General features: G+C 38.4%; 1 protein-coding gene and 1 long non-coding RNA gene across 2 annotated transcripts; both read right to left on the bottom strand.

Annotated features, from left to right (window-relative positions):
- Positions 1 to 5913: 5913 nt before the first annotated feature.
- guca1aa (guanylate cyclase activator 1Aa) lies at positions 5914 to 14203 on the bottom strand. The gene is made up of 4 exons (XM_077499905.1): positions 13763 to 14203; positions 7381 to 7530; positions 7179 to 7272; positions 5914 to 6512 (listed from the first exon to the last, which is right to left on the bottom strand). Exons 1-4 carry the CDS (start codon positions 13958 to 13960, stop codon positions 6385 to 6387), a joined length of 570 nt encoding a protein of 189 aa, XP_077356031.1. The 5' UTR covers positions 13961 to 14203; the 3' UTR covers positions 5914 to 6384.
- Positions 7538 to 13755, bottom strand: LOC144003534 (uncharacterized). Its single transcript, XR_013279016.1, has 3 exons — positions 12528 to 13755; positions 12098 to 12215; positions 7538 to 11942 (listed from the first exon to the last, which is right to left on the bottom strand). It is a non-coding gene; the product is annotated as an uncharacterized LOC144003534 (long non-coding RNA).
- Positions 14204 to 14730: the final 527 nt, after the last annotated feature.

Raw genomic sequence — 14730 nt, 5'->3', positions numbered from 1 at the left:
CGGCGGTGGGCTTTGAACCTGCGACCTCCTGCTTACTGTACATGCACTCTCCCAACTGCGCCACGAAGCAATATCTGAAAGCAAGTCAAGATGGTCTGTTGTATGTATGGAAGTGGGCGTGGAAAATGGGACTTAGAAAAAATTCAGTGTCAGTCCCATTAAAACTGAATGGGGAAAAGTAGATTTTTAACATTAAATTATGCGAGTACTGTAAGTAATATGAAGTCAAACGATAAATAGCCCGAAAGGCGTGAATTTTGTCAGCAAGTTGAAATTTGAACGGTGTAAATCGGAAGTATAATGTAGGAGTAGTTTGATTGCAAAAAGTGTTGAGAATAAAATGCTATAATAATAAGTTTAAGTATAATAATAATAACTAGACTAAGCAATTTCTGAAGAAATTGCGTGGGATGCTGAAAGCCGAATGCTAATAGCTGAATGCTAAGCTGACTGCTAATAGCAGAATGCTATTGTTATCATTGAAGTGTGAAATGTAATTGAGAGATGTCTTGCTGAACCAGAATGCATTAAATAAAACGTATGTTAAATTAATAAAGAAAGATACATTGGCTGTAAATTACATATGAGAAATTATGAATGAATTATAAATGAAAAGACTGAAGTTTAAATTCAACCAGTCTGAGATTGAATTTGAACCCTCACCTCCTGTTTACTGTTCAATGAGCTACTGCACTGCCAATATACCCACTGACCCACAGAAGACTTGGTGGCATAACTGAAGTGTTGTGAAATGGAAGCAGCGAATGTGTCTGAACATGCAATAAAATGTATGTTAAATAAAGAAAGATAAATTGGTTGTAAATTACAAATGAGAAATTATGGTTGAATTATAAATGAAAAGAAGAAAGTTTTAGTTTTAACTAAAAAAAAAAAAAGAAGTATGTCCATGTCCAAAAGTTGCTCCATCCGAGGTTTGAACCAGCGAACCATTCGTAGGGCTGTCTTTGCTATGCAAGCGCTTAAGCCAGTGAGCCACCCGACCTGTGAGCAGCAGAGCGAATTGGCGTATTTGTAGTTCAAAGTGTCACCTGACGCTGAAAGTCATCAGCGCTGATTTGGACACATGTGTTTGATCATGTCAGTATAACGCATTTCCTGGTGTGATAGTCAGTTGGTATACTTAATATCTGTTTATGTAATTGCCACAGACATATGTGCAATGTACAGTCGGCGGTAGGCTTTGAACCTGCGACCTCCTGCTTACTGTACATGCACTCTCCCAACTGCGCCACGAAGCAATATCTGAAAGCAAGTCAAGATGGTCTGTTGTATGTATGGAAGTGGGCGTGGAAAATGGTACTTAGAAAAAATTCAGTGTCAGTCCCATTAAAACTGAATGGGGAAAAGTGGATCTTTAACATTAAATTATGCGAGTACTGTAAGTAATATGAAGTCAAACGATAAATAGCCCGAAAGGCGTGAATTTTGTCAGCAAGTTGAAATTTGAACGGTGTAAATCGGAAGTATAATGTAGGAGTAGTTTGATTGCAAAAAGTGTTGAGAATAAAATGCTATAATAACTAGACTAAGCAATTTCTGAAGAAATTGCGTGGGATGCTGAAAGCCGAATGCTAATAGCTGAATGCTAAGCTGACTGCTAATAGCAGAATGCTATTGTTATCATTGAAGTGTGAAATGTAATTGAGAGATGTCTTGCTGAACCAGAATGCATTAAATAAAACGTATGTTAAATTAATAAAGAAAGATACATTGGCTGTAAATTACATATGAGAAATTATGAATGAATTATAAATGAAAAGACTGAAGTTTAAATTCAACCAGTCTGAGATTGAATTTGAACCCTCACCTCCTGTTTACTGTTCAATGAGCTACTGCACTGCCAATATATCCACTGACCCACAGAAGACTTGGTGGCATAACTGAAGTGTTGTGAAATGGAAGCAGCGAATGTGTCTGAACGTGCAATAAAATGTATGTTAAATAAAGAAAGATAAATTGGTTGTAAATTACAAATGAGAAATTATGGTTGAATTATAAATGAAAAGAAGAAAGTTTTAGTTTTAACTAAAAAAAAAAAAAGAAGTATATCCATGTCCAAAAGTTGCTCCATCCGAGGTTTGAACCAGCGAACCATTCGTAGGGCTGTCTTTGCTATGCAAGCGCTTAAGCCAGTGAGCCACCGGACCTGTGAGCAGCAGAGCGAATTGGCGTATTTGTAATTCAAAGTGTCACCTGACGCTGAAAGTCATCAGCGCTGATTTGGGACACATGTGTTTGATCATGTCAGTATAACGCATTTCCTGGTGTGATAGTCAGTTGGTATACTTAATATCTGTTTATGTAATTGCCACAGACATATGTGCAATGTACAGTCGGCGGTGGGCTTTGAACCTGCGACCTCCTGCTTACTGTACATGCACTCTCCCAACTGCGCCACGAAGCAATATCTGAAAGCAAGTCAAGATGGTCTGTTGTATGTATGGAAGTGGGCGTGGAAAATGGGACTTAGAAAAATTTCAGTGTCAGTCCCATTAAAACTGAATGGGGAAAAGTAGATTTTTAACATTAAATTATGCGAGTACTGTAAGTAATATGAAATCAAACGATAAATAGCCCGAAAGGCGTGAATTTTGTCAGCAAGTTGAAATTTGAACGGTGTAAATCGGAAGTATAATGTAGGAGTAGTTTGATTGCAAAAAGTGTTGAGAATAAAATGCTCTAATAATAATAAGTTTAAGTATAATAATAATAATAATAAAGGTTAGAAACAACATATGTGGGATGCTTTCAGCATCCCACAATAATAAGTTTAAGTATAAGTATAATAATAATAAAGGTTAGAAACAACATATGCTTTCAGCATCCCACAATAATAATAATAAAGGTTAGAAACAACATATGTGGGATGCTTTCAGCATCCCACAATAAGTATAATAATAATAATAAAGGTTAGAAACAACATATGTGGGATGCTTTCAGCATCCCACAATAAAGGTTAGAAACAACATATGTGGGATGCTTTCAGCATCCCACAATAATAAGTATAATAATAATAATAAAGGTTAGAAACAACATATGTGGGATGCTTTCAGCATCCCACAATAATAATAACTAGACTAAGCAATTTCTGAAGAAATTGCGTGGGATGCTGAAAGCCGAATGCTTATAGCTGAATGCTAAGCTGACTGCTAATAGCAGAATGCTATTGTTATCATTGAAGTGTGAAATGTAATTGAGAGATGTCTTGCTGAACCAGAATGCATTAAATAAAACGTATGTTAAATGAATAAAGAAAGATACATTGGCTGTAAATTACATATGAGAAATTATGAATGAATTATAAATGAAAAGACTGAAGTTTAAATTCTACCAGTCTGAGACTGGTATCAAACCCTCACCTCCTATGTACTGTTCAATGAGCTACTGCACTGCCAATCAATCCACTGACCCACAGAAGACTTGGTAGCATCATTGAAGTGTTGTGAAATGGAAGCAGCGAATGTGTCTGAACATGCAATAAATGTATGCTAAATGAATAAAGAAAGATAAATTGGTTGTAAATTACAAATGAGAAATTATGGATGAATTATAAATGAAAAGACGAAAGTTTTAGTTTTAACTAAAAAAAAAAAAAAAGAAGTATGTCCATGTCCAAAAGTTGCTCCATTCGAGGTTTGAACCAGCGAACCATTGATCGGGCTGTCTTTGCTATTCACCTGGCGCAAGCGCTTAAGCCAGTGAGCCACTGGACCTGTGAGCAGCAGAGCGAATTGGCGTATTGGTAATTCAAAGTGTCACCTGACGCTGAAAGTCGTCAGTGCTGATTTGGGACACATGCGTTTGATCATGTCAGTATAACGCAATTCCTGGTATGATAGTCAGTTGGTATACTTAATATCCGTTTATGTAATTGCCACGGACATATGTGCAATGTACAGTCGGCGGTGGGCTTTGAACCTGCGACCTCCTGCTTACTGTACATGCACTCTCCCAACTGCGCCACTGAGCAGTATCAAAAAGACGGTCATAATGGTCTGTTCTATGTATGGAAGTGGGCGTGGAAAATGGGACTTAGAAAAAATTCAGTGTCAGTTCCATTAAAACTGAATGGGGAAAAGTAGATCTTTAACATTAAATTATGCAAGTACTGCTTTCAGCATCCCACAATAAAGGTTAGAAACAACATATGTGGGATGCTTTCAGCATCCCACAATAAGTATGCTTTCAGCATCCCACAATAATAAAGGTTAGAAACAACATATTATTATACTTATTAGCATTCCCACAATAATAATACGTATAATAATAATAAAGGTTAGAAACAACATATGTAGCATTCCCACAATAATAAGTATAATAATAAAGGTTAGAAACAACATATGCTTTCAGCATTCCCACAATTAAAAAAAAAAAAAAAAAAACTTGATGATACTACTATATGTCACCACATTTCCAACAAAGGCCTCAAAACATTGTATAGCTAGATAAAAGTAACTTGACTGCATACTGCATAGAATATGCAAAGGCTGCGTGCTCGTCGAGTTTCCGTGAAAACGTAGCAGCCTGTACGTTCTTGTGCACGCAATTACACAAATGGAGCAGTACACACTTGAGTGAGAGAGTTCAGACTCGAGCAGGGCTTACGGTACAGCCAGCAGTTAAGCTCAGAAAGTGATTCCCTGTCGAAATGTAATTTCTTGCTTCTATTCGAGAACACTATTTTCACCAAACACAACGAAAAGAATAATTTTCAACTCCTCCACTAATACAGTATGCTTTAGATTCTCAATTGAAGTTATGGGCAAATATACCTCCGAAATCACAGTTACACTACATTACACAATAACTTGCGCAGTTACTCTGAATATAACCTGCCGGTGGGAATCATTTTTCAGGCAGAACAAAACAAAGTAGCTACATAACAAAATCGTTGGAGTGGTGTGGAGTTGCTAATCAACAGCTATAGTGATAGTAAAACAATGGTACGAACATCGTATTAATTAGTACGTTGCATACTTTTTCTCTCGCTCTCAAAACGTAAACACAAATGTACTCTTACTTACCGGTCAAGTAGAAAGCAGTCGAAGGCACCGGCACTTCCCAAACCTAGTCTGTTCCTCATTTCTCTCCATCTGGCAAATGCGGCTACAATCTAAACTCTTGTTTTGTCGGGCTGAAATGAATAAATTCCCAAAGCAATTGTGATGCTTGATAATGCTCTCTTCGGGGGCCGGAAACTCTTCTTCTTCGTTTATTTGCGGTTGCCACACAAACCGGAAGTTAGTCTGCAAAGGCGTTTGAAAAACGCGTTAAGAAATGGATTGCTAAAATTTGTCTTTGACGCCACCCGTATCAGAAAGATGGCAAAACATGGCGGGCACTAGAAGGCGCGGCGCGGCCATGTAAAATAATTAGTGATTTCTAGACTTACCGTTATATTTTAAAAAAGTACGTTTATGCAATACAACACATCTTTTTACATACTACTAACTTTTTTAATGAATGAATGCTTATTTCACCACTAGATTCCACTGTATAATACTGAGTGTACCTTTAAGCGTGATTAGAAATTGTTCTTTATGTACAAACGCACAATATTGCTTTTTTTTTAGTATGCATTTTGTGTTAATACCATATCGCGACGTTTGGATATCATTACATCCCGAATGCTAACAAGCAATGCAAAATGCCAAACCGCGTGCTAACGGTTAGCATTGGTGTGACGATGTTATTATAACAATTTTAGCAAGGTATCTTTCAACACAGACAGTGCAGCAACACAACAATGTTTTGTTTTCCTTTGTAAAAATGAGTCATATTACTGCATTTTACGAAGGATGGGTCTCCACTTTTTTAAGGCAACTCTCGAGGGTATTCAACCACTTGTGTATGTTTTTAAATGCTTTCAAATGAACTACAAGTTTACAACTGTTGCGTGAGCAAGTGATTTTTTTTAAAAATTTTTATTTTTATTTTATATTGTACAAAGGAACAAAGCAAAAGGCACTAGTCAAACGTCGCTCATGCAACTGATCGTTTTCTACTTTGAGTAACAGGCAGCAGCAGCTCATGTGATATTAAGTAATATAAAAATAAGTATAGTACAAATATATTTGCATAAATGCCTGTTGATTGTATCCAGCAAATCCCTCACTTTTGACTGGATTCACTTTGAATGCAACGGGCAGACGTAAGGTACGATTCATCCATCCATCCATCCATTTTCTTGACCGCTTATTCCTCACAAGGGTCGCGGGGGGTGCTGGCGCCTATCTCAGCTGGCTCTGGGCAGTAGGTAGATTCATAATCCAGTATTTTTGCACTGCGTGTCTTCCATGGAAAGCGTATTTCCACGATGTGGGCGTATATAAGCGCCGTCAATTCTACACAAAAGGTACTTTGCTAAACGCTGTGGCGCCGACTGTGGATCATGGCGACGATGTGCGTCAGGTCCAGACTCTTCATCATCACCTCCATGAAGTCGTCGTCGGAGCGAGCGCCCGCCACAAACTCGTCCAGTGACAGCTCACCTGTCAGTAGAGCAGACACCACATTTGCTACATTCCCGTCCGTTACTCCAGTCGCCACAGAGGCTCTCTTTCGCTCATCAAATCATATGCTCGCCGTACAAAAAGACAAGCTGAAAATAAATGCTCACATTTATTGAACAATCAAATTAAATAATGGCTGGGGGGAAAATACATCAAATAAATCAAGTTTCAAATGTTAAGTAGAAAAAAAATAAACGTTTTGTTGAATAAAATGACATTTACAAATACAAATTTAACTACATTTTTTTAAGTTGCACCAAAAAAATGTAAAGCACAAGGGAGGAAATAAATATCATTAATAATTGAATATATGAAAATAACGAGAGAAAATATATACTTAAAACATTTGTATATTTACTACATTAAAAATTACAGGAAAAAAACAACTTAGAAATATAAACATTGACAAAGAAAAAATATAACTTAATTCATAAAAAGCAGGAGGAAAAAAGCAGCTTGGCATATATCCAAGTCAAATCTTTTTCAAAAGCGCTGTTTAAATAAAGGTGACTTGACTAATGAACAAGACAAATGAAGTGATAATACAAAATAACACGTGACCCCCCCAAAAAAAAAAAAAAAATCCTGTAGATAACAGGATTTGTTGAGATATGAAAATGTGTGGAAATCATTTTGTGCCCTCACCGTCGCCGTTGATGTCAATCCTGTCGAAGACGCTGTTGGTGAAGTCCTCAGCCGTCACTTCCTGGTTGTCGTTACCTGTAATGGCGCGAATGGCCTGAGGGGGGCGGACAACAACATTAGCGATGGCTTCGATCCGCCTGATCACTCTTGCGATCATTCCAGCAAGTCCAACTGGTTTTTTGTCGTCCTTCTCGGCTCCAACCTTGATGATGTTGAGCAGCTCGTGTCGGTCGATGCAGCCGTTGCCGTCCACGTCGTAGAGTTTGAAGTACCAGCGCAGTTTGTGCTCCATCTTGCCGCGCATCACCAGGCTGAGTGCCGCCACGTACTCCATGAAGTCGATGTAGCCGTCCTAACGCGCAACAGTCATTTCCACACACATGCAGTCGGATGAGAACAACAAAAAAACAAATCAAATCAGTTCACCTCTTTTACATGTTTGCTGCTCTTTGTGACACCAGAAGATAGCGCCAAAAGCCCCGTCGAAATGCGATTCGATCACTTGTCCCTTGCGATTCCCCAAATCCCAACTGGCCAGTTCAATTGACCTTTCGCATAAGCTCCGCCCCCCTTAGTTACTGTTGCTAGTCCGTCAAGCTTGGTGACTCCGACAGCACAAGCCGTGACGGGAAGACTTACACCGGCGTGTATTAGTGATTTCTTTTGGAGCAATACCAGTGCAATATCCTCCAGATCGAGGCAAAAAGGATTACAATATGCAGTGGAGGGTTATAGTCATAATATTAAATTAGCCAGCGAAGGGGAAACATACAGGACACAAGCTAAATCTGAGAAAACCCCATGACCTATACTTAAGATGCAACCAGCACAGCATTATGGACCAGTCGTGCTCTTGTACTGCCGGGTAAGTTTTCTTACTTATATTAGTCTAGTATTGTTAAAATATGAGGATTACTGTTAGGTCAGCAAGTTAGCTAAACCTCGGTGTTTATAGCTAGCTAAACATTAGTGTTTTGTTTTGTTTTTGTCTTTGAAAGCATCAGATCAGTCATTGTTATTCCTTGTCCATCATTAAAAAAATATTTATGTCACCCTAGCCATGGATTTAGTTCAGGTTATATGGCTGTAACTAGCTAGTTAATGCTACATTATTGTAATAGTTTTTCCAAAACAAATACCTAATGCTATGTTTTCAATCAGTTCACCAGGTTTCTGCGCTCACATTGTGGGCTTTATGCACACCCTGGACCTGCACTCTGCAAGAAGTGATGACATTTACCCCACAAGCATGCCTCAGCAGTGGCACAAAGCCAGGGGTAAAAAAAATAAATACTGGTCAACCTGTGAGCAGTGTGGTGGTCAGTGTTGCCACAGTTACCTTGAAAAAGTAACTTAGTTACTTTACTGATTACTTGGTTTTAAAAGTAACTAAGTTGCGTTACTGATTACTTGGTTTTAAAAGTAACTAAGTTAGATTAAAAGTTACTTTTTTAGTTACTTTCAGCAGCTGCCGATAACACCATCTCAACATAAAAATAATGCGGTAGTTCCAAATACTTTATTGAAAGTGCATTTTTAACATGAAAATAACGTTTTTTTATGAAAAAAAAAAAAGGCAGTCTCTCTTGACTTCTTGTAAATACTTTTTATAAAACAAAAAATACAAATCTATCCAGGTTGAAAATGAAAATCCCCTTAATTCCTCTATTGTTTGTTCCGCTATTCCAGTGTGTACACTTGAGTCGACTCGTGCATGCTGAAAACTAGGGGTGGGAATCTCTGAATTGAGGCCGATTCAATATGTATCTCGATACACAGGTTGCGATTCGATTGAAAAACGATTATCTTTCAGAACAGAACGGTTCGATACGGTTTGATTCAGTTTGGGAACGATACAATTTTCGATTCGATACGATTCATTTCAATATTCACAACTTATAGTGACATTTGTTGCTTGTAAACATTAATCTTAAAACGCCACACATTTTTACAGTATCTACAAATGTGAACAACAACCAATATGTCTTCTATATTTTTATATTTTGAATCAATTATTTAAATATACTGCAACAAAGGGCTGGGCGATATGACTGAAAAATGTATCAGTTTAAATATTTATTAGTAGTTATTGACAGTTATAATTGTTTTTTGTTTTGTTTTTTTTCCTCTTCAAAATAAGGATCAGGAAAACAAAAGGTTGATAATTTAATGTTAAATATAAATATTTAACCTTGAGACAGACACCAACACAATTAAACAGAATATGTGCACATTGTGAAGTATTTCAGAAACATACATTTAAGACATGAAATAAACCTACCGTCCAGCCAAAAGAAATATGAAGCCACCTTATTGAACAATAAATCTATCAAACACATTTTAACCACTTAATATATGCAAAAATATTTTCAAAAGTTAATTTCCCTTTTTAATCAACAATTTTTGTTTTTAACAATTTTTGTTTTTCTTTTGCCATGAAATTCATTTTTGGTATGACATCTTTTTTGTTTTGTTTTTTATCTGAGACACGATGACCACAGAATCACGACTGTTTATATTTTGTTTTTTGGGCTGTCGTTCATTTTTAGTTTGATGACGTAATCGCGGGCACGTCTCATTTCTCCTATCTGCTGCTCATGCTAGTTGTAGATGTAGAGGTCTCCTCCGGCCACTAGGGGTCACTGGGGTATTGAGTTTGTTGTGTTGCCTCGCGGCAGCAGTTCTCCATTTTGGTGTGCTGCCGACAGGACATGTTGTTACAGTGCTGCCAATTTCATGTTACGTTGAGCTGCTGACGTTGTTCATGTGAGTCTACATGTTTAATGTGTGATTATCAGTTGGGTGGTGATTCTTAATGTTGTCCACCTGTTTTATGTAAGTATAGCCATTATATGTTTGTGCCTCTGCAGGGCTCCTTCATCGCTGTCAATAAATGATAATTGACATTGAGGAGTGTGTTTCTTCAGTAGACATTGACAGGGAGCCACAAACTGAGAAATGAGATACTTGCAGTGTGCTTTTAGCATAGCTGGTGTGTTGGCTGTGGGACATACCTGTGTCGTTTGAATCCATGCATTGGATCGTCACGGGAGTTATTCTTTTTGGCTTGCGCTCAGTACCAACGCCGGCCTGGGACATACAAGTGCACCGAGAGGACTCGATAGCAATGGGAAATACCGAGATGTACGGCACCGGCTTCTGCTAACTGTCTCCACTGTTGCATGTTGTCACTCGTTGTGCGCACGCGCGCCGTGTCGCGAGCACAGCGTTGACGGTAGGCTAACCCCCCAAGGTGCGTAACGTCTTTGCATTATGTTTACAACATCCGGGAAATGAAGCGTCTCTGAGCGCTACTTTGCTAGCTCTCTGTAAACACGGAAGTAGCTTGAATAGTGATGCTACTGAAATGTAAACAAAACAAGTAGAGCACGGCGCAGAACTCTTGCTATTGTTATGTAAACCATAAAGCCTCACTCGCAACCGATTCACAGCCACGCGATATCCGGTCCACTACTGAAAACGTGACTTGTCTGACGTCAGTCCCCCTGGCGAGAGGGCGGAGACGACCTCATCCCATAATGCTTCACGGACCAGGATGGAAATAAATTATTTTTTTTTTTTTACCACTTTTATGGTCCATAATGTACACTTTTTTTGTTGCGTTGTGTGCCTGTTGGTTAATAAAACTAGTAGTAAAAGTATCATCACTTTTGTTTTGAATGTGCAAACCATTCACGACCAGACCATGGCTGATGTGGTGATCAATGACTTCCGCCTCATCTTCATAGTTAGCGGCAGTTGTTTGTGACTGTTACAATAGTGAGATATTTTGCCTTCTTCATGAAAATGTGGAGTAACGCATTGAATCTCTGGACAGTAACTTTAATCAGACTACTTTGTAGAATAAAGTAACGCGTTAGACTAATAGTTACCTTGAAAAACTAATTTTTCGAGTAACGCGTTACCGGCAACACTGGTGGTGGTAGCCAAGGCTAAAGGCAAGAGCTATACGCACAACAAGTTTTCTTTTTTTAATCCTTCCATTTTACAGAAACACCATCAATCACTCCATGAAACTGCACCTGAGATAGAAATTTGACTCAAGAAATATGTAGTGGGGTGCGGTCTAAGCCACCAGGTGAGATTACAGTAGGTTGGATCAGCCAGTCAGAATCAAGTTGCTGTGAAAAAATATTGTACGTTTTCCTCACGGGTTTATTGAGGTTTCATTAAAATTAGATATTTACACATTCTGAATGGTCTTTACAGTCTATAAAAGGAGAAAATACACAAACACATAAAAATATTAAACAAGGATAAAGCCACATCTGCATTTTTACAGCATCTTCCATGTTTCGGATTTGCAAAATGCTTCACAGTAAAAATAGCAACTTAAAATGTTAGTACTGTAATGTAGTTGTCATGTGATGTGATTACTGTCTCTAGCTGTAGGTCACTACATACTAGATGTGATGTTTGATTACCAATCTTGTATTAGGAATTTGACACTATATTGAACTTTTTTATTTTAGAAATTTCATTAAAACAAACAGCTGATTTAGTTTTCTTTTTAAGTGTGCTAATTTGTGTTTTCGGACTTTCGATTTCAGTTTCTTTTAAGGACAATTTAATTTCATATTGTCATTTTCTTCTTCCAATTTATTCTCCTCTTCAGTGCTCTGTCCCTCCTCAGGGTCGTTTTCCAGCTGGCTTCTAGGAAGTAGGGGGTGTTCATGATTTTCTGTTTCAGCATCAGCAGCTGTGGACCTGGAAACTCCTGGCTCCTGCACATGGACTCTGCATCTGTACACATTTTTTGCAAATGAAATGGCAAATTTTATTAATTCATTGTCACTTTACCTGGTACTCGAGTGTCTCACAAGCTGTTCATATTTATTTTAATATTTTACTTGCATTTCAACTCAAATATTGACGTAACGTTAGAACGTTAAGTCTACCGTTTTTTTGTGTGTGTGGCTTTCAACAGCCTTCGAGCTGCTCCCTTGTCTGGTTCAACACTTGTACAGCAAGCACAAGGTTGGGATACTCCGGAGACGGGTGTCCGTTCACAAAATGCTGCATGAAAAATGAAAACAAGATAAGCTCGGGGCACTTATTAGGACGCTAAGTTTGCCAAACTTGACGAAGCTTTGTGTTAACGTTAGCTCGCAACATTTAGACAAATGCAAAAGCTAACAGAAGACATTAAACTAACATTAACCACTGACTGAACAAGCTTAACTTAGATGGCAATGACATTCTAGTAATATATATTATTCATTAATAGTAACTACAATAACTTTGATATCGTTTTGTGACAGTTATTGCCCCGAAAGCAAACTACACTACAGCTAGCTAGTTAGCCCGATAGAGTTAGCATAGTCCTACCTTAGCACAGTCCGATTTACATACTCCGTAGGCACACCGCTTCATCATTTTGGAGGTCCGGAGCTTGTTAATTGTTGTCACTCTTCCGTAAAGTTTTATGGTGGAAAGTTTTATGGTGGTTAGCAGTCTCGTAAGCCATCAAATAAAATCAATCAGACTGTGGACGTCATCGAGAGCTGAGTAAAGCTTGACGGACTATGCTTATATAGCAACGGTTGCTAAATGTGTGATTGGTCAATGCTCGTTTGGGGGGCGGAGTTTGCGAAAGGTCAATTATGTAGGCAGGCAAAAGTGTGTCAGGGAATGCGTCATCTCATCTCATCTCGCTATCGGCTCATCTTGCGGCCGGTTGAAGATTACGACGGCGGCTCCCCAGCCAGACGATGAACTCATCTCGGGAATTGCAGATGAAAGAGAAAGGTCATCGCCTCGCCTTTTAATTCATCAGGCGCCCTTCCAACTATTGATGACGAGTGATTATTGGGCCCGCTGCTTTTGGCTAATATTTTGGCAAAGGGACTGGCTAAATATGAGAAAGATGTAAGCCACATTACATCGAAAATGCTATTGCATTCCGAATGTGGAAGAAAATGACAACATATAGCTCATTCAAAACACTTTTAACGCAATAAATAAAATAGGGATGTAAAAGTTCTTCAGAAAAATATGTCATATAGAAATGCAAAAATAATCCAATCAAAACCGATCATTTATACTCATACAGTAAAACAAGTTTAGAAAATTGTTAATAATACTTTCAATAATTTATAAGAGATAAATAAAGCATTTCTTCACTATAAAATACAGCGTGATTCTAATAAAATACATATATCATTTTTAATTTATAAATATAAATACAAATCTTGGTCATTTCAACCTTATAGTCAATTAAGTTTAGAAATGATTATAGTTTCTGATTAATCGGTTCAGGCGGACTTTATGCAAACATTTGCTTCCATTTTCAATTGTAAGTAAAAGAAATTAAAGCAACAAATACTAGAAATAAAATAAAAACGATCATTCAATTTAGCATCTCAATTGAACCTTTGTGGCACCATTCATTCAAACAGGAGGAATTAAATCAACGTGTTATCCACAAGCAATTCTGCAAGCTTGTGATGTTTTAAAACGTCATATGGCAAGAAACGGCGGCAGAGAACTTTTAATGGGGGTTGCCATCCATCCATGCATTCATCCAGGCCTTCTATACGATCATCCATCCCCGAAAGTGGTACCTTGTTCATGTCGAAAGTGCGGAACATCTGCTCGATGTACGCGTTGGCCTCGGCGTCGAGGCCACGCAGGCCGAAGAACTGCTTGAACTCGTGCAGGGTGAGCTGACCCGACGGGCACTCTGTCATGAACTTCTTGTACCACAGGTGCATCTCCACCGCCTGCAGGTCGTCCACCGTGCTACCTGTCGAGTTGCCCATGATGACTAACCAGCGCGCCCGTTTGCCCCTGCACACCGCCTGCCTCGCACTCGCACAACAGCGGGCCAAGAAGGGCGCAAGCCGCTCACATGCCTTTTGTAGGCCACTTTGGGATGTCCTTCTCCATTCCTAATCCCCCCCGCCTGTAAGCTCATCAAACGCTTTAAAAAGTCCCATTAAAACGGACGCTTCCTTGCCAGGCGTGCTGACACGACACAAAACCGCACTGTTATCCGTCACGTCACGCGCAGCTGCGCCGAGAACCTACACAACATCAAAATCCACTCCAAAAATGTTGACATTCTTTTCATGCAATACACTGAAGAGAACGAAATCAAGACCATTGCAATGGAAAATGGAGGAAAAAAAATAAATATAGTAGGGCTGAATCCATTCATCAAAATAGACCATTCCAAATCACAAACGCTGCAATTTGGTCGGGGAATGCTTCAATAATCTGAACGTTTATTTTCGCATTATGCTAAAGACAAAAACAGTTATGTATAATAAATCTGATTGTTTTCTTTTCTGTTTAAAAAAAAAACAAAAAAACATGGGAAGTGTTCTTCAAGCACAATGAATTCACCTCCATCCAAAGTTGCCTTTGAAAAAAAAATCACATAAATCACAATATTGAGGGAATAAAATCACAAATAAATTATTTTTTTAGTTGTTCAGCTCTAGTTTATAGGTAGTGTAGGTATGTTCAAAAGTGTATATATGTATAACAAAATACATATGACCTTTGATGTTTTGTATAATCCGTACAT

Source organism: Festucalex cinctus, chromosome 16, assembly GCF_051991245.1.
Source record: "Festucalex cinctus isolate MCC-2025b chromosome 16, RoL_Fcin_1.0, whole genome shotgun sequence".
NCBI lineage: Eukaryota > Metazoa > Chordata > Actinopteri > Syngnathiformes > Syngnathidae > Festucalex > Festucalex cinctus.
This window is presented reverse-complemented; position numbering and strand designations above follow the sequence as displayed.

What these genes read in the sequence shown, in the direction of transcription:
- guca1aa (XM_077499905.1), bottom strand. Translation starts at nt 13,960, where the DNA reads ATGGGCAACTCGACAGGTAGCACGGTGGACGACCTGCAGGCGGTGGAG. An exon ending in GCACTTTCGACATGAACAAG is followed by an intron (nt 7,531 to 13,762) that starts GTACCACTTTCG and finishes GTTGCGCGTTAG; the next exon opens with GACGGCTACATCGACTTCAT. An exon ending in AGCTGCTCAACATCATCAAG is followed by an intron (nt 7,273 to 7,380) that starts GTTGGAGCCGAG and finishes CGCCCCCCTCAG; the next exon opens with GCCATTCGCGCCATTACAGG.